This window comes from Astatotilapia calliptera, chromosome 6, assembly GCF_964374335.1.
Source record: "Astatotilapia calliptera chromosome 6, fAstCal68.1, whole genome shotgun sequence".
NCBI lineage: Eukaryota > Metazoa > Chordata > Actinopteri > Cichliformes > Cichlidae > Astatotilapia > Astatotilapia calliptera.
Window position 1 is genome coordinate 16,064,609 of NC_137427.1, and position 18,765 is coordinate 16,083,373.

Below are 18,765 nucleotides of genomic sequence, written 5' to 3' on the forward strand. Positions count from 1 at the left end.
AGCCTCGAGCTTTTTAAGTGATGCTTTTTGTTTGTGTGTGGGTTTTCCTGCGTGCACGTTTCAATGTAAGCGCAAGCACGTTTTTTTTTTGTTTGTTTTTTTTTTGGGGGGGGGGGTGCACAACATTGTGTTTTTGTGAATATAGCCTGTCAGTCTGCTTTGCCGAGTACAAACTGGCATCATTAGTGAGCCTTAGGCTGGCTGCCGCAGCACACTGGGCTGAGCACTGACAGCAAGGAAATGTGGAGTTTAAAAACTGTTATTTTTTCCATCGTATTTGTATATTTGACAGGTTTGCATCTCTGAAAACATCGTTACAGCTCAACTGACAAATCGTAGTAAGACGTAGCAGCATCTGGCAACGCACGCGCTCGTAAATGTGCACACACCCTGAATGCTGTCAGTGATAAGAGAGCATTAAGCAGCATCAATCAGACTTAAAAACAGCAAACACATTAAACAATTCCAGTTAAACAAATTATGAGTTTTATCCACACTCACCCTCTGAAATGTTAACTACCTAAAAAGAAAACTCTTCAGAAGCCTTTTTCAGTTTCACACCTATAAAACATAATGGCGTTCGCTGTGGTGGAGATAAATGGTTTCTTGTAATTCTCCTCCGCTCTGTTGAGTTAGTTCTGAGAAACTGGTTGAATAGAAAACAGTGTGAATAAGCGCCTTGATATTGGCTACAACTTCAAAATGAGTTCATAAACTGAGCAAAGCTGTTGAATTACATTCAGTTATCTCAAATGAATAATAGGATTACATTCCCACACTATGAGAGGATTACGTGGCACTAGAACACACTGAACATGGTGTTTTTCTTTGATTGCCACATAAGAGGCTAGATTGCATTTACGTGTAGAGAATGACAAAAGGTTATTTGAGGCTAGATTGTGGATTTCAAACTAAAGGAAAAACTTAGAAAATTCCTTGCATAACTGGTAATTTGCTGTACTTCCTGTACTTTCATGCCGATATCCATGTACTTATTGGTTGGCAGAGGGTTGTGGGCCATACTACAGCCCATTTTTGTAGACACATCCTGCAAACAATTCCTGGTAATATTTACAGCAAAAACATGATGATGACTACCAAACACCTGGACACACAGCCATTAGTGTGATCTATAATATGGTATTTTTAAGACCAATACTGCTGGTATGGGTATTTGGTGAATTAATTTTTTTTAGTTGTAGTTACATATGTGCTCCTATATGCTCAGATTATCTGGTGGTATTTTTCAGGTGTGCTCCCATCACAGTAGTTGCACAGTGTCCCCTGGTGGATGAACTATGCAACATCAACACCAATAACACGTTGTTGAAGGGTGTTTCTCCCGTCTCTTAATGCTCAATTCCGATTTTTTGATCAAATCCGATTTTTTTTTGTCTGCTTGTTCACACTACAAATAAAATGCGACAGCAACGCGCTCTAGTGTGAACGCTCAAAGCGTCCCGCTCAAAGAAGACGTCACACACAACGCGCTCTGTTTAGACCCAGAGCAAACAGTATTGCTTGACTGATGGCCCTTAATATAAAGACTTCGGACTTTACGTTTCCCAATTTTTGCTTTAAGTTATTTTGTTATTTACATAATAATGTAAATAACCTAATAATTATCCTTATTGCTGTTTTAGAGAGGAGCGGTGCTTCAAAGGATAGTTGCAGATTTCTGTCAGAATCTGCAGATTATACAGTACAAATAAAATGTTCACGTTGTCTTCCCAAGAGTTTCGCTGGATGGCCAGGAAGCGTTCACGATGTCTTCGCAGGCGCTGATAATTGGCGTCTGTCTTGTGTCAGTGACGTAAAAGACGGATTTGATGCGACATGACCGTTCAAACAGCAGTCGCTTTCTAAAACATCGGCTATGTATCGGATTCAGTACCACATACGAAAGTGACCCAAATCGGATTTGAAAATATCGGATTTGTGCCGTTCACACTGTCATACCATGATCGTATATGGGTCGCATAGGGTAAAAAAAAAATCGGATTTGGCAAGCAAAATAATTTGGATTCTTTTCTGGGAAACTGTCATGCTTTCCATCTTTATAAGTAGCCTTGCAGGAAAAAACAAAGCTGAAAAATGTGTATAAGTTTTGGTCAGTAAGCTAACAAGCATGCTCACCATAATGCATTTATTTGTTTAACAGCGTCATTTATATCTGCTTTTTAGTGTAGATTGTTGTTGCTAAAGGCCCGCATGTTGGGTTTCTATCCTCGTGTCAGTCCTCCACTCTGATCATCTTCACTTCTGTTTGTTCAGAAACCTCGACAGGTCCCTTCTGTGTCTTTTTTCTCTATCGGCTTTGCTTCGTAGCTTTTGTCAACTTGACTGTCCTGCTGCCAGCCTTCTGTTCGTTTTTAATCTGTACTCCCACTTTGTTGTCTTTTTATTTTCGTCTCTTTGTTCTTAACTTTTATTTGCTCTGCCTTTCGGCCTCCTGTGCCTGCTGCCCTTTATTTTTGAGCCTTTGTTTTCAGGTTTTCCCCTACTTTAACCCCCATCACCATTCCTTCTGCTATTAAATATCTTTGGAATATTTAATGCTTGTGAGCTGCCTCACAGTGTTGTAGAGGGTAAAAAAAATGTGTTTGCAAATTTCTTAAGACAATTACATAAAAAAAGCATGATTAGCTGAGGTCAAACAAAGTATTAAATTAAAAACCATGAGGTCTAGCTCAAAATTAATGCTGTCCATCCCACGGACTAATCTCAAATCTTGTGGCGATAGAGCCTTCTCTGTGGCAGGTCCCAAACTTTGGAATAGTCTTCCCCTAAATATTAGATCTGCACAAACACTTGATCAATTTAAATCACTACTAAAGACATTTTTATGCCCTGGCTTTTAACACACTATGACCCAAGCATTTTGGTCTTATTTTAATAGTCTTAGTTATTGTTTTAATTATTTTATTGCCCTTTCATTGTTTTATATTGTTATTATTGTTTTACATTGTTTATTTTTAATGGCATTTTTATATTGTTAAGCACTTTGTGCAGCATTGTATGTCTGGAAATGTGCTATATAAATAAATTTGACCTTGACCTTAACCAATAAATAAATTTGCAAAATACTAGCAATCCAGGTTGCACTCTCCCTATTGCCCTATGACAGCTGGAATAGACACCAGCCCACCTGTAACTCTGAACTGGATAAGCAGAAGAAGATGGATGGATGGATGGATGGATGGATGGATGGATGGATGATTGGTTGGATGGATGGATGGATGATTGGTTGGATGATTGGATGGATGATTGGTTGGATGATTGGATGGATGGATGGATGATGGATGGATGATTGGATGGATGGATGGATGATTGGATGGATGGATGGATGATGGATGGATGATTGGATGGATGGATGGATGATGGATGGATGATTGGATGGATGGATTGATACCTTTTGATTAAAAAAGCTGTCTGTCTCTCTGTCCCCAGGTCTTCTCTGACGTGCCCCCATTGCCTTAAGCAGAGCAACACCTTTGATCCATTTTTATGCATCTCTCTGCCTATTCCTCTACGACAAACCAGGTAATGCATGATACATAAGGCATGAGATCCAGTCTAAAGTATATTTGTTGCTGTTTGTTTACTAATTATAACATCCAATATAACTTATTATGAGCATAGGGTAACAACTTATTTTTAAAAAAACAAACTAGTTTTTTTTTTTTAACTTCACAAACTGCATTTTGCTTGTTCTCGGCATCTTTAATTAAACATTAGTGCAGATTTTTAGTTGTTCACTTTGGTCTCCCTGTGGTCTCTAAAGGTGTTAAGTTTTAGTGCAAGTGTTTCAAACTTTCTACAATAGTCTGGTGTGCAAGGAAAATCCCTCACAGATTGCTGTGCAGTCATGTAAAACCTTTTCTTGGCTTTTTGACAGTTGACACTGTGAACATATGAGGTTGTCACCAGATAACAGTGATATGGATAGTACCTTCTAGGCTCCATAAGTAAATAAAAACATTAGAAAAACAACACCGCAAAACATTCCAAAATGTTGCCAATTTAGATTATAGAAAAACATGCATGCATTTATACTAACATGCTCTATACACCAAAAACAGCCATGTTCATATCAAAGTGATAAATGCTGGTCAACCGAGGTTCCTGACCACACACTTCCTGTGCTTCCATTTTTAACCCAAGAAGCTGCATGCCAGCAAGGTTCTGTGGTAAAACAGTGCGGCTCTGACGTGTGAGCGGGGAGAAAGGGAGCTAGCAATAGAGTCAGATGGGATGTTTTATTTTGACAGCAGAGATAATGGTGAAGGAATACAAGGAACAACAAAAATCGTACGAGACACCTGTTTTCTTGCCATCCAAATGAAGTAGCAGAGGCACAGCAACACAGGCAACCTCATCCACACATCACTGATAGTTTTCACCATACATACAAAATGCATTACTAGCTGTGTGGGTTCATGATTAGGGATGGGTATCGAAAACCGGTTCTTGTTGAGAACCGGTTCCCACTGTTTCAATTCCTTGGAATCGTTTGCCATTTTTGCAAACGATTCCCTTATCGATTCCAGTCGCCCCGAATGACGTCACCACGTTGCGGAGCGTCATTTACCTGGCAGGGAACACGGCGCCTAAGCGGCTCAAACGCTCAAAAGTTTGATTATACTTTATGAGAACCGATGACAACAGGGCAACTTGCAAAGTAGATATTTCATTTAAGGGAGGAAACACTACGAATATGCAAAAGCATTTGCTCACAAAACACGCGATGACACGCGTTTTTAATTCCGCTCCGGACTCGTGACTCTCAACCCAGCAGCAGCGCTAACGTTTGCACGTCCTCTCCCGTTAATGCGGCAGGTAAACTAACTAACAGTGCATATTATGTTAGCGCAATCTGCCTTATTACAAGACCTGCCATTACTGTACATGTAGGTGACCATGATGAGAGAGACAGACAGAGTCTGGCTCAGATGCTGGCAGTTCTCGCTGCAGTCTACCGGTAGCGTCTCCTTTCAGGCCAGGATAGACTAATGTCACCGAGCAGTGTCTAAGTTTGTGGTCAAAGGCTTGCACCCATTTGCCACAGCACATGCCCCCGATTTTTGGTAAGTGAATGTGTTTAATTGTGGGCAGGGACATTACTGGATATTCTTGTGTAATTGCCAGAGAACAATTTATGTTATACTTTGTTATTGCTACAGAAGAATGTTGCAGCTTTAAGGCAGGGATGACTCCTGGAGTTGCTTTCTCACTGCATATGCTTTATTTCACAATCAGATCGATTCGATAACAAAAACATACAGCAGCTCCTCTCCTACTCCTAGCCCTTCGCTGCGGTGGAAAAAAGAACGACTTCAATCCCCTTCAAGGAACATACGTACAAAATAGTTTTCCTGATACACCAATGGGACGTTCAATGCCATCTTGTAAATATGAGTACTCTGGCAGAGTAACAGTTCAAATGAAAAATACACCAGAACAAACAAGCAAACAAAAAAAGAAGTGTGGGGTACCTTTGAACCAATGAACAAAGTATAACAATTTATACTTTTTAACATAACCCGACCCCGTCAATATGTGATATGTCTCACAAGAATATTTATTTTATTATTTTACATTTACAATTTTTTTTCCTGGGGACCCTGTGACACCCCATTGAAGAGCCATAGGCTGGATCTCTCAAGATCTCACTGTTGGGTTTGTAAGGCCATGTTACTCCTAAATTTCTATCTTGTTCAAAGAGAAGATATAAAACAAAGTTCTAAGCTAATCGACCTTAGTGTTCTCCTTTTTAAAAAAAAAAAAAAAAGAATCGATAAGAGAATCGATAAAGAATCGAATCGTTAAACAGAATCGAAAATGGAATCGGAATCGTTAAAATCTTATCAATACCCATCCCTATTCATGATTGCAAATTAATTACTTTTCATTCAGCTGAATTAACTTTAACTAGACATTAACTTGACTCTGAATAACTGATAGTTCTACTCGTGTGGAGAGGTGCTGATTTAAAGTATTTTGCCTGATTAGATCTCTTCTTAAAACTGTATGGGAAGTTTGATTAACTTTTTTCACCAGTTGTTGTGCTACAAATTAGACTTATATCATTCTCATTTGCAGATGGACCAGGGATTTATATCAAAGCTCTAATTCACATTCAAACTAAGCTTCAGTCTAATTATCCAAAATGACGTGCAGTTGAATTTAGGTTATACAGTAGTGGGTACAACACTGTAGATTTTGTCCTATGATATTCATATGCAATCTCCCTTTTTCACAAATGTTCGCCCCTACAAAAAGCATCTAAAAAGACATGAAATATGCTGGAGTCTAAGCCATCTGTTATGGGGTGAAAGGCAGCGTACACCCTGGACAGGTTGCCAGTGTATCTCAGTGTATCACAGAGAAACAGATAACCATTCACAGTCACATTCAAGGCCAGTTAACAGTAACAGGTTACATTAGGTTAAATGCATTAATATATTCCAGGCTTTGGAAGCTTTTCAGTTTGCCTTCATTTGCTACACAATGAATCTTCCTATTTTCAGGAATGCAGATGTCACTCTTCTGCATCTTCTCTGCATCCACCAAGCTAACTCCAAACTCATTTTTGCAGCTCAGGCACTCACTGTCTCGTGACAGTATGCAGCCTGTTCCTGCAGTTGCCATAGCCTAGCACACAGAGAAATTCATTCAGGTTCAGCTTGAACTTACTGCTGGCCAAACATTGACCTGACACACACACATATGCATGCACACACACAGTGGCCTCATTGCACCGTCCTGCTGCAGCAGTATCCCAGCTGAATGCTGATAAGTCTGAGACCCCCAGAGAGACAGAAGGGTCTGGCTGCCAGCATGGCATCAAGGCCTGGGTGCTGTAGATAATGCCAGTATGGCAGAGAGAATGAGAAAAGCAGAATGGGAATGTTTTCTGCCGATCACCTAACTTTACAATATTTAACCTTGAGCAGTCGTGGCATCATTGTTACCAAGCTTACTGTTATTCAATTTAAAATAGTCAAAAAAGTTCTAAACACAAATCTGTCACATGACTTCAGTCTACTGTGCAGCCATCACTGGGGCCTTTCTGTGTGAAGTCTGTAGATTCCCAAGACTTGCATTTTAGGTTAACTTACTATTCTTAAGTGGCTGTAGTTGTAGATATGAGTTTTCATTGGGTATCTGTCATATGGGTAGGCTCTAACAATACTGCTAGGCTGCACAGGTGTATAGAGTATTTGATTGGATGAAGCCTGTTTCTCATTTTGTAATTGTACAAGTGCTTGTTTCATAACCACACTGTATGTAATCACTATAATGACTGACACAAGGTGTGAAAATCATGAGTGGATAGGCAAAACAATTACAACCTGATATACTTCCTGTTACATAAGAGTAAAAGGCTGTGACAGACAGACTGGAAAAATGACTGAAGCGATACTTTGAAATACACAGGAGTAAACTAAACATCAGCAGGCTGTAGCAGGTCTCATAATGCTTTTAATGCTGTCATAAAATTAGCTTTCTTTGAATTGACTTGTAATGGTTGTTTTTTTTTTAATTATTTGGGGGGGTTTTTGTATTACAAATCTCACACACTGATCAGTTCTTATCCAACTGTATCTTGCTGTTCCAGTTATTAATTTCTAGGGGAATATCAAGTGGCACAGATATTTAATTTTTGACAAAGATACACTATCATAATGCAGGACTGCAGGTGGGAACATGAAAAACATGATGCCGTGCAAATATAAAGCTTTTGTGGCTCCACAGGTAGCTGCATGAAGTGCGATGAAACACCCCAAGTGAAATCACTGACGTCTGTATTATTTGGGGCTGGGAGTAGTTGTGAATAATGCAAGCAACAAGTTTTGCCAACAAAAATAAACAAATGAATGAAAAAAAACCCTCATTTTGCTGCAATTTGTCTTTAAATTCTGTTTTCTCCTGTTTTTTAAAAAGAAAAACAGCCAAATTCAGTAGCGCTATAGGAGTGATTGGCTCTCTTTTAAAATGTTTGCCTTGCTCTAATGTCTTAAGTTATGTAAGAACAACTGCAACAACCACTAAATGCAAAAGGAAAAATGTAAGTGCTTTGCTTTGGTGACAACCACGTTTGCTTAAAAGGTCATTTGCGAGTGGAAACCTTTTCCCGATCAATTCATACAAGTCTGTCAACGTCTATGCAGTGTGGGTGCCAGAGTAGCGGGGACATGTGGCTCCAGTCACTTAGGTATTCAATAAAAAATGAAATCAAATAAAAATACAGAGTGGATTCACACTCTTGCTTATGTCGTTTGACAAAACAGACATTATAAATTGAAGTACACTTTAAGACCCACTTAATTTACACATAGAATAGTACTACAAGCATCAATCATATGATAATAAACATATTAAAAGGGGCACCTAAATTATGTGATTAATTACAACCATAAACAGATAGTACGCTCATAGAGAAATGTGCAAAAATATCCATCTTTTATTGGAGAGGCAAAAAGAAAAGAGACTATTTGTAGTTAAACGAAGGACTGTCTTGCTGTGAGGCAACAGCACTAACCATCACACCACTGTGCTGCCTTTTTATCATTACCATACTAACTTGATTTAACATATAGTTGTAAAAGGATATTGGGGATCAGAATGCAGCTGAAAGACCACAGTGACCTTTTTGGATGGCCTCTGACCTCCAAGGCATGTGTGTAACACTGATGCTGTCTATGTGAAGAGACCGTGCTCACAGACTTTTAACAGACGATGCACAATAGTAACACCACTATACATGTTAATGCGATAGAAATAATATTTCAAACAAGCACTTTCTGAAAAAAAAGTTCATGCTCATAGTACATGTAAGCATCTAAACTGGCAAAGCACTGCAGCAATGCTCAAGAAAATAACTATAAATATCATTTATATATCTAGCATCAAGCTTAAGAGCACTTTGAATGTTTTTGAGTTCTGTGCACTTGTTGCGGTTCGCAGGTTGTTGTTTAATCGAGACTATCAGACTCTAAACCCACAGAGAGCTAGGATGCTTCAAAAAGACGGCTTTGTAGGATGACATCTCCATTTCCGATTCGTCTCAAGTGTCATCCCACACTTCTCATCTCGTCTTGGAGTAACATACACAAAACAACTGCTCAGATACTCTGCCATCTGCTTTGTCAGCATCCCTACTGCTAACACTTTATTCACCTGAATAATGCATGAGGAGAAACAGGAAGTGGAGGTGTCAGCGATTACACTACCTTCTTTCCAAATGGGATGGCGCAACTTTACTTTCACTCCTCGCTCTGAGTTTTTCTCTTTACTCTGTAATAATCAGTAGCAAACAAACACTCAACAGCAAAGCACAGTACAAAGCCATGAAGGGATTCCTTAATGTCTTCTGTATTTTAGATTTTTCCTTATCATTTTAACCCTCTCCTGGAAATATTTTAATGATATGCAATGACAACAAAGCCTCAGCATTTATTGGGTAATTTTGTGTCATTTCATTAATGATTACCACTTCATAAGTAATTTTTAATAAGATTTTTAAGGTTGTGCAAATTTGCTCCTGTGAACATGTGTCAGAAAAAAATCTATTGATGCTTGATGGTGACACCCACACCTTAAATAAACTGTCCTTTGGTCATTTTTACATTTTGAAGGTGGTTTGGTTGCAAAGCAAAGTGGCCACATTGTACAGTAGAAGGATAAAACTATTTTTTAAAACGATTTTACCTACATCTTACATTGTGTGTTTTGGATTAGATTAGATTATGTTATGGCCCATCTAGGTGTGGCTGGACCACAACATGAGGGTGATCCATCCTTGTCAGACCCCAAGCAGCCACATCACACAATTGGTACAGTTTGATAATGATTTATTTACAATATGTTGACTCGTTAGGTTTTTTGACACCAAAAAGGAGTTGGTTATAGCTTCGGGGTGGACTTAATGCCAATCCTTACCTAATCAAAAGAATCAAACCAAATGACAACAGCTTGCTTCACTCATTAAGAAAAACAGAAGAAAACTATAATCAAACAAAAAGGCAGTCCACCCCTGCACATTCCTGTATATGGTGAACAGCATTGGGCATGTTTCCAAAGGTCTGCTGGTTGGGAAGAGCCAAGGATGAATGAATGGGAGACCATGGCGGTGTCATCATATAAGTCAGGGGTGTCGAACTCCAGGCCTTGAGGGCCGGTGTCCTGCAGGTTTTATATATGACCCTGAATCAAATGATTAGTTCATATCCAGGCCTCTGGAGAGCTTCAAGACTTAGGAGGGGTTGAGGAGGTCATTTAAACATTTAAATCAGCTGTGTTGGATCAAGGACACATCTAAAACCTGCAGGACACCAGCCCTCGAGGCCTGGAGTTCAAAACCTGTGACATATGTCATTTCCAACTCATTAGCCAATCCGTATGGTCCGTCCTCTGGATCCACCAATCACGGAGAGGCACCTGCATACTGGGATTTTCATATTAGACAACAATACAACAGCAGTCGTAACAATTACATTAGATTAGAGTCGCCTTTAATGTCTCCTTTGGGAGAAATGTATATTTGATAAATGACAGAAACACAACATGTAAGGTAGCACACATACCAACACACAGTCAAGCTGCACTTTTTACCATTTAGTAATTGATCATGACACTAAAAACACTTTATACCTTTACTCTTTATAAAGGATGCAATTTATATCATCAGTGATTTTCAGCGATTTTCCATCTCTGCTTTTCGAGTATCTCCTGGAGAGAAGATGGAGAAGAATGCTAATTATTCCAGGCATTTTAATTGAGTTTTGAATTTGTGATCTGAGCTTTGCAGAAAGGTTACCAAACCAAGTGCCAAAACGGCATTAACATGGACCATGGACCTTAAGCATTCTTAAAAAATACAAGCGCTGACTGTTTCATGAGCATACTGGATTCATCATGCTCCACATGATAAATACACGTGTTGCTTGAACTTCTTAACTTAGGTCTTAACTTCTTCAGATGTCACTAGAAAAAAAAGTCTTTGTAATCAGGTAATGAATTAATTAATGATGAATAGGGATTATTGAGAGCAAAGATATAGATAAGTAGAGAGGGTAGACCCAGTAGCCTATCAGGGCTTTTCTTCCTACTCATCCATCAGTTTTCTCAGTTTTTGGATCAGACTGACTCCTGTTTTTTGTTTTTTTCTTTTTGTCCCAATCCACCCCAAACCCACCCCGCAATCATTTTCACTCCTTGATTCTTCCCAGAAAGTGTTCATATTGCTGTGACATGTCCCAGCATACAGCCGCTTCCTGAGGGACCTGCAGGGGTTTTGCTCAGCTTGCCCAGTCATGCATAAATCTGGACAAACACTAGGGAGAGATGAAACCCTTCGGAGGTGAAATCTGACGAGTTAAATCATAGGAGATATTAAATGAGATGCAGACAAAGTGATGTTTTATGCTCATGAAATTAGATTTGATATAACAGTGTCAGAGGAAATCTTTTCCCTGAACTGATTAGATATTAAACAGCTCAACGGTTTTATTTTGCTGTTTGATACCTGGAGTTCATGAAGACCCAGCTATCCCCGAAAGCGTCTCTTTAACAAACCAATGTGTTTTTGTTGCCCCTGGCATTTTTGAATGCTGCACAGTTGGATTAGTCAGTTTCCAGTTAAGATTTATATGTACGTGTCTTTACTCACACTATGTAAGAAAGACGTGTGTGTATCTGCATACAAATATATTGTATAAATAACTCAGCATGCCAGAGTTTAAAATATGTAACAATGTAAACAAAAATGCAGAATAACTTACTGCTGTGTTCATGAGCATGTATTGATCTTTCCCAGTGTGCTCTACCATTTCTTGCCTTACAGAAAAACACACTCACACCCTTTATTCCTCTTTTTATCTCATAGGCCAATGTGTGTGACGTTGGTGTTCAACACAAAGGGTCAGAGGCATCTGCGAGTGGGGCTGGCTGTACCGCTGTTTGGCTCCCTGTCCAGTCTGAGAGCTTTGGTAGCAGCAGAGGGCAACATCTCTCCTGACCAGGTACTCACACAGTGTGCAGAGTGTACAGAAGAAGTTGATTACACTGATCATGACCATGTTGCATTGCGGCCCCTTGAGAGTTCCCAATGACTAAATAATAAATAATAAGTCTCCTTCTCTACCCAAGCTGAGAAAAAAACAAAAGAAAAGAAAGATAACCTGTACTGGACCCACTTTTGAGACTTTTAGCTGCTATTGTATTCATATTGTACAGATTATTAGGTTGCTTAAAAATATCTTTAAGTGATTGTGATCAGTTCCGAGGTGAATCCAAGAACTCAGTGAGAGGAACAAAAAGCAAGGTTTTATTTTAAAAAAAGGATTGCAACGGTTCTCAGAAAGTTCAAAGGAAGTAACAAAGAAAAAAAACTAAGCCAAATGTGATAACGTAGGCACTGGGTATACAACAATACACACAGGAACACAGAAAAATAAACTCACAAGGTAAACAGACAAAGGACAAACGGGGCACACAATTACAAAGGAGGGAAAAGAGTAGAAAGTAAAACTAGAACATGCCTCTTTTTTATTTCCCAAGTTGCAAATATTTAATTTTTGTCTTTGACTCCTGTCCACGTGTCTTAGTCCCTCCCACCAGACACGTGAGCGGATGAGGTCAGAAAGACACACAAAGACAGTGGAGTCAAAGCAGCATTTCTAAAATCTTATATCCTGTTCTAAGAACTCTCATTTGAACATTTAATGCTGAATTTAATGTCAATTAAATGTGTTGTTCGCTGCAACTGCTTCATAATTTATTTTTTAATTATTAGCTCAACTACTGCTGTATTTTATAATTTCAAAAGTCACAGTGCTAATGACGTTTTTTAATATTTAAGACAAGTTTTAAATTCACATCATGGCACACCGTAACAATACATTATACCTTAATCAAACAGAAAGAGTGAGAGAATGTTTGATCATTTCAGCTAACTGAAACAGTGTATGCCTGCCATGGATGAGTTCTTTAAAGAGTCCTCCTTCTGCCATGGATTGATTATTCAACCTATCTGTCACATTTCTTTTACATTGTAGGTAGAAATAGGTAGAAATACTTCCTCCCCCAGCAAGCCTTCCCTGTCCTCTGTTGCCCTTTTCCAAAAATAGGAAGTTTGTGGCGTCCATGGCCTCAAATGTGGGGAAGATGCTCTGCTTTTGTTTTAATAACATGTATGATTAGTAATATCCCCCAAATAATTTTGTAGCAACGGTATAGTGAACAACACAAACACAAAACAGGATGTTTTGTGTTTTGCTTCTAATCATAGGGTTAATGAGTAAAATAGTAAGCAGAAGCCATTTCTCTAGCTGAGTGCATCTGTACGCTTGACTAAATGCACACACTTCCAGCTGAATGTCACCAATAGGTAAAAATGTCAAAGGAAAAGTTCCAGAGGTGTGTGTTCATCAGTCATTGCCCTGTCCTGAAACAGATGATGAATGTTGTTGGCTTTGCTGAAGCTGGGTCCGTAGCAGCAAGCGAGCAGCACACACTCAAACAGTCCTCATCAAGACAGAAGTGAAATGCAATACACTCACATTGTGTACTATTTGTCAGCTTGTTGGTTGATTTTGTAAGTGCGGTTGCACCACAAGATACTGGAGATGGGTGTGGTCTGACCAATCCATACCGAGTGGAGAGTTCCGTTTATTGTATTTCTAATGTGTATGTATCCAAGTATGAGTTATCTTAACTGTTGCACAAATATATTTTCATATATTTTTTATTGGTGCGGTTTGGTGTACATCAACCTTTATACACTAGAACTTACACAATAAGCCCATCAAGCTATACAAAAGAATTGCAGACAAAGGGCAGAACAGCTGAACTATAACAGATGAAGACAAAGTAAATACAAAATGAAATAAAATAAAGTAAAATTGTAACACTGTGATCATTTCTGTGGTTTTGACAAAAAGAAATTTGAAGACAGATGGATTCCCATTCAGAGGGGATTCAAAGTGCTTAGATTAACATGCAGGCAATTATTCCCTCTTTTTTTGTCCAGTGCAGCTGCCTCCATTTGGAGGATTATTCCCTGTAATATGGCTCAGTGTCAGTCCCATCCATGCAATTAAACTTGTTAGACATCATGAGAAAATATACAATGTACACTGTGCAAGACAGACATGGGAAGGATGAAGCCAGAAAGACGCTCCATATCTAAAGTTTGCTTTCCAAAAAGAAAAAAAGTACCATTAATATGAGTTAAACATGAAAGTGCTGTTTGTTTTTTAGCAGCGAGTGCCTCGTTTACTTTGTGTGAGACACTGACAAGAAACTGAATCAGATGCACTCCTCTTTAATAGCAGTGGGATGGTTGAGGACATTTAGTTGAGCTGGATTCAACAGATCGAGTAATTAGCCCCTATCCTTAGTCTTTTTTCTTGTAAAACTGAAAAGTGCTTTTTAAAAATGCTTCTGGTGAAGTATAAATTTCACATTATGGCTTCAGCTTAGTCCTTTTTTGAGGGTGTCTTCTTCACCTCATTCTGGCGCGCTGAGCAGTAATGACACTCTTCACCGGCCCTTGATGGTGTAGGGCAGCAAAACTCCCACTAGTTCTTGTTAGTAGTCCAACAGCTTTTAGGGATTGAAAAAGCCAATAATACTTCAGAAACACACTTCACACAGTAAAGATTTTGCTTCATTAAAAATCTGTGTTGTCTTCTGTGTTAGCTATGTGAAAGCCTGGTGACTGAATGGCAGATCAGATAAACATATACAGATTATTGCAGGGCTGACACATAGAGGAAGCCAAACATTTACACCTACAGGTAATGCATGGGGTTAGGTAATTCACCACTTAACCTAACCCCATGCATCTCTTTGGACTGTGGAAGCTGGAGTACCCGAAGAGAGTCAATACAGGAAAACATGGAAACTCCACACAGAAAGGCACCCCTTTGGATTCAAACCCAGGACCTTCTTGTTGTGAGGTTACATTTCTAACCACTGCACTGCCACCTGGAATAACATGGGAAAAAATACACAGGCATCCACACCAAAGTATCGGCAGGTCCTAGGCTGAGAATAAATCGACACACACATCACTCACTGCATCACAGCAGCTGTACGATTTCAAGGACTGCTTTGAGCTGTGCATCACTGAGTATTTGTTATGCTTTTTGCATCGCGCAACAGAGGCGCCTCTTTGGTGTTTGCCTGTATTTGATGACTGTGGAGTGACATGTTGTCAACAGAAATTCTCCTATTGAAGCAGTTATTCATCTGTCAGGTATATGATCATCGCAATATTTTGATTTTGATTGGACATCATCTTGCCATGTCATGTGATCACGTGATTTAAGATAGCACTGCTCTGTGCGGAAAAATGTACAGTTACCATGATGCCACAAAGACGTGAAACTGGTGTTTTACGGTGTTTTTAAATGTTGAATAAACACAAATAAAATAAAAATGATTTATATTAAAAAGCAATAACAACTCTGTTGGTTCATAAATTATTTCACAGGATCATCAGTCTTTTGTGGGGTTTTTTAACATGTTTGTTGGGACTAAATTAAAAAAAGAAAAAGTGTACATATTTAACTGAGTACTGTATTTAGACTTCAGGCACTTCATCATCATCATTTTGCTCTGTCAGCAGTAAGTGTCATGACACTCTTTACTGCATGCATGGTTAGATACGAGCAAAAGGACATAGAAAATCTCACATGTTAAAGGTTCTTGGCAGGAGTCAAGCTAATTAAGCTACAATCATGTGGCTCATCCAACCACAACTAACTATCCAGTTTGTACTTCAGTGATTAAATCCATAAAACAGTCACAAAGGTGAGTTGCAGTGTCATTCAAGCTCCTGAACATTGAACTAGGAAATACACATCGCTGAAAACACATTTTACTAATTATAGCCCCTTTGCAGATGCTTGTATCGTCACGGTTTGTCCTGATGTTTTAGTCACAAAGTGTAATCTCTCTCTGTACCTGATCAGCAGTGTTACTCAGTGTGTGTGTTTATTCCTTTATTTTCAGGTCCGAAACATTCTTGCAGGAAACCGAAAGAAACGAGCTGTGCAAGCACTGCATGAGGCACGTTTGTAGAAACAAACATGGGTAATCTTTCTCTCTCGTGCCGTCTCTCTAGGTCATCCTGGTGGAGTTGTATTCCACGGGGTTCCAGCGTTCCTTCTCAGATGAAGACGACCTGACTGCAATTGCTGATAGCGATGTTGTCTATGCCTTCCAGGCTCCTTCACTCTCCAGTCGTGGAGGCTCCGCACAACACTCAGGTAACCATGGCAACAGGCTGTCCATCAAAGGCGCTGCAGACACTGACTTCCCACACTCGTTTGGCAATTTATCTTTTTTTCTTCATTTCCAATTTTCTTTTTGTCAGCCTCCCTCGGTCCTTTTGATTAACTTTTATTCACACTAATTCGCACTTACACTTGTAACCGTTTTTCACTTCCATCGAGTCCTCATGTTTCATTAACCACCGTGTTTTTCAAAAGCTGAAACTTTACTGTGTTGAGGAGAGGGTCACTGTCCGCAGGGTGTTTTGTATTCTTCCTTTCATTCTGTTTCTCTATGCATGATAGCACCTAAACAAATCAAATTACATGTCACGTCTGAACGGCAACATAATTCAAATAGAAACTTTGAGTTTTGTCGTATCTTTTTGTTCGCACATAAATTAAATTATTGTACCTAGGATGTTGAGTGTCGCAGATCATGGCAAGAACAAATTCTCTCTTGTCATTTAAGGTAACACTTAAGAGAGGGGCTTTTTATATTCTTGATCACCCATTCTTGCTTGCAGTCTCGGTCGTTGTGTCCTTGGGCAAGACACTTCACCTACCGCCTACTGGTGATGGCCAGAGGGGCCGATGGCACGATATGGCAGCCTCGCTTCTGTCAGTCTGCCCCAGGGCAGCTGTGGCTACAATTGTAGCTTGCCTCCACCAGTGTGTGAATGAATAGTGGAATTGTAAAGTGCTTTGAGGTTCTCGAAAAGTGCTATATAAATGCAATCCATTATTATTATTATTATTATTATTTTTTTTTTTTTCCTTCCAAGAAAGGCTAAAAAATATAAGCAGTCTCCTCAAGGAATGTCTCTGTCTCATAAAGGAGTTGCAGGTAGAAAGCTGAGTCAGAGATTACTCATCTCCTAAAACTCGTTTCATCGACATTTGAAGCTTCTAAATGCACATCTTAGGTGAGGCTGAGAGCAAATAATGTCTTGTGCCGCTTTCATCTGTTTGATTTGTACGGAGAAGTGGTGAAAAAACCATAAAGCATTTTCCCATGTGCACATTTCATTAGTCAATTTCTAAAGCCATTTTCTGTTAGGTTTTATCAGAATTAGTTGATGTCTTTGGTAGCGTTTGCATGTTCCCTTCAAATTAAATTCTGCACAGAGAGCGAGCTGCTGCAGGTTTGCGCTCTCGAAGCGCTTCTTGCTTAGGATGATTCCCGCAGTTGTCCTTGTAGCACACAGCAAGAAGTAATCCACTCTAGATGCTAGTGGAAGTACTATATGGGGTTTAGGTAAGGAAGCTGCCTGGACAGGGCACGTAGGAGGCAGGAAACTCATTCACAAACAGAGATCACAGGGGAATATTAGTTGTGCTTCTCACCTATTGGTGGAATCTGGGATCACATTTGTATTAATGAACTGGCAGGTTAAAGAGTAGCTAATATTCGATATGACTTTTGCATTTTCATGTGCACCTCTGTTGAATGATGTATAGCATGTACAAAAGTTCAGAGATGCAGTCTATGTGTGAAAACACCTTGAGTCTCTGAAGCTAGAAGCCCGAGGTGTGACACCTCAGGATCTACTATCCTGAGGTGTCACACTCACCAACTCTGAAATAAACTTTTTTTTCTTCAGTTTTCTCAGAACATCTTTGCAAAGGTGCATCCTCACTTCACTGGTCATGTGGCACAGCCAAGCTTGCCCTTCTCAGTCGCAGCACCTCACCCCGAAAAAGACAACTCCGGACTTAAAACCAGCACCTGCCACTGACCCCACAACTTACTTTAAGAGAACAGCTTCTAGTTAACCAACAACAAAGCCGTTATGAGAGATTTTGTTACCCCTGGAAAAAGAATGACATCAATAATTTATTTCAGAGCTCAAAGTGCTCATGAAAAATTAAGACTCTTCACTTTCTCAACAGGAGGCCTTTGTATTGTCACTTCGCAGTCAAAACAATGTCACAATACTGGGAGAGGGCGCAGGCATACAGTGTGTTTTCACTCACACTTGCATAGGAACACAAACGTTTGTCAAAAACACATTCACACGTTTCCATCCCTTCTGAGGACATTAGGTTATTTCCCGGACTCCTTCAGTCTAACTTTAAAACCTAAAGTTTTCACTCTGAAATCTATTATTTTATGGAAATCTAAAGGTTTTACTACACAACAAAGTCACGCACAGCACTACTGTAGAAGTCAATTGATTAATCTATTAGACTTACACTATATGACCCTTGAGGTGAAGCACTACACTAAGTACAAACCTATATATGCAGGCATGCATCTGTAATGAATCACACATAATTATTCTGTGTCAAAGTGACTTTTGTTCTTGTGAACATCAGATGAAAATGATAAATTGTCATGCCTCATAATCACAGGAGAGTCTTAGCATGTATTGCATTAATTTACACACTCATTGCCATGTAGACCTCGGCATGACATTGTGGATATAACAGATGATATATGGATCTTTAATTTCTTCTTGTCAGTTGTTAGAAAAAGTAT

At 39.3% G+C, this 18,765-nt stretch overlaps 1 protein-coding gene across 1 annotated transcript in view; it reads left to right on the forward strand.

Annotated features, from left to right (window-relative positions):
• The window catches only part of usp43a (ubiquitin specific peptidase 43a), a 127,254-nt gene that overhangs the window by 50,903 nt on the left and 57,586 nt on the right, over positions 1–18,765 (forward strand). Inside the window, exons 4-6 of the mRNA XM_026170554.2 lie at positions 3,451–3,543; positions 11,891–12,026; positions 16,136–16,280. Of these exons, the coding sequence (XP_026026339.1) occupies positions 3,451–3,543; positions 11,891–12,026; positions 16,136–16,280 (374 nt within the window). The remainder of the gene's footprint in view (positions 1–3,450; positions 3,544–11,890; positions 12,027–16,135; positions 16,281–18,765) is intronic.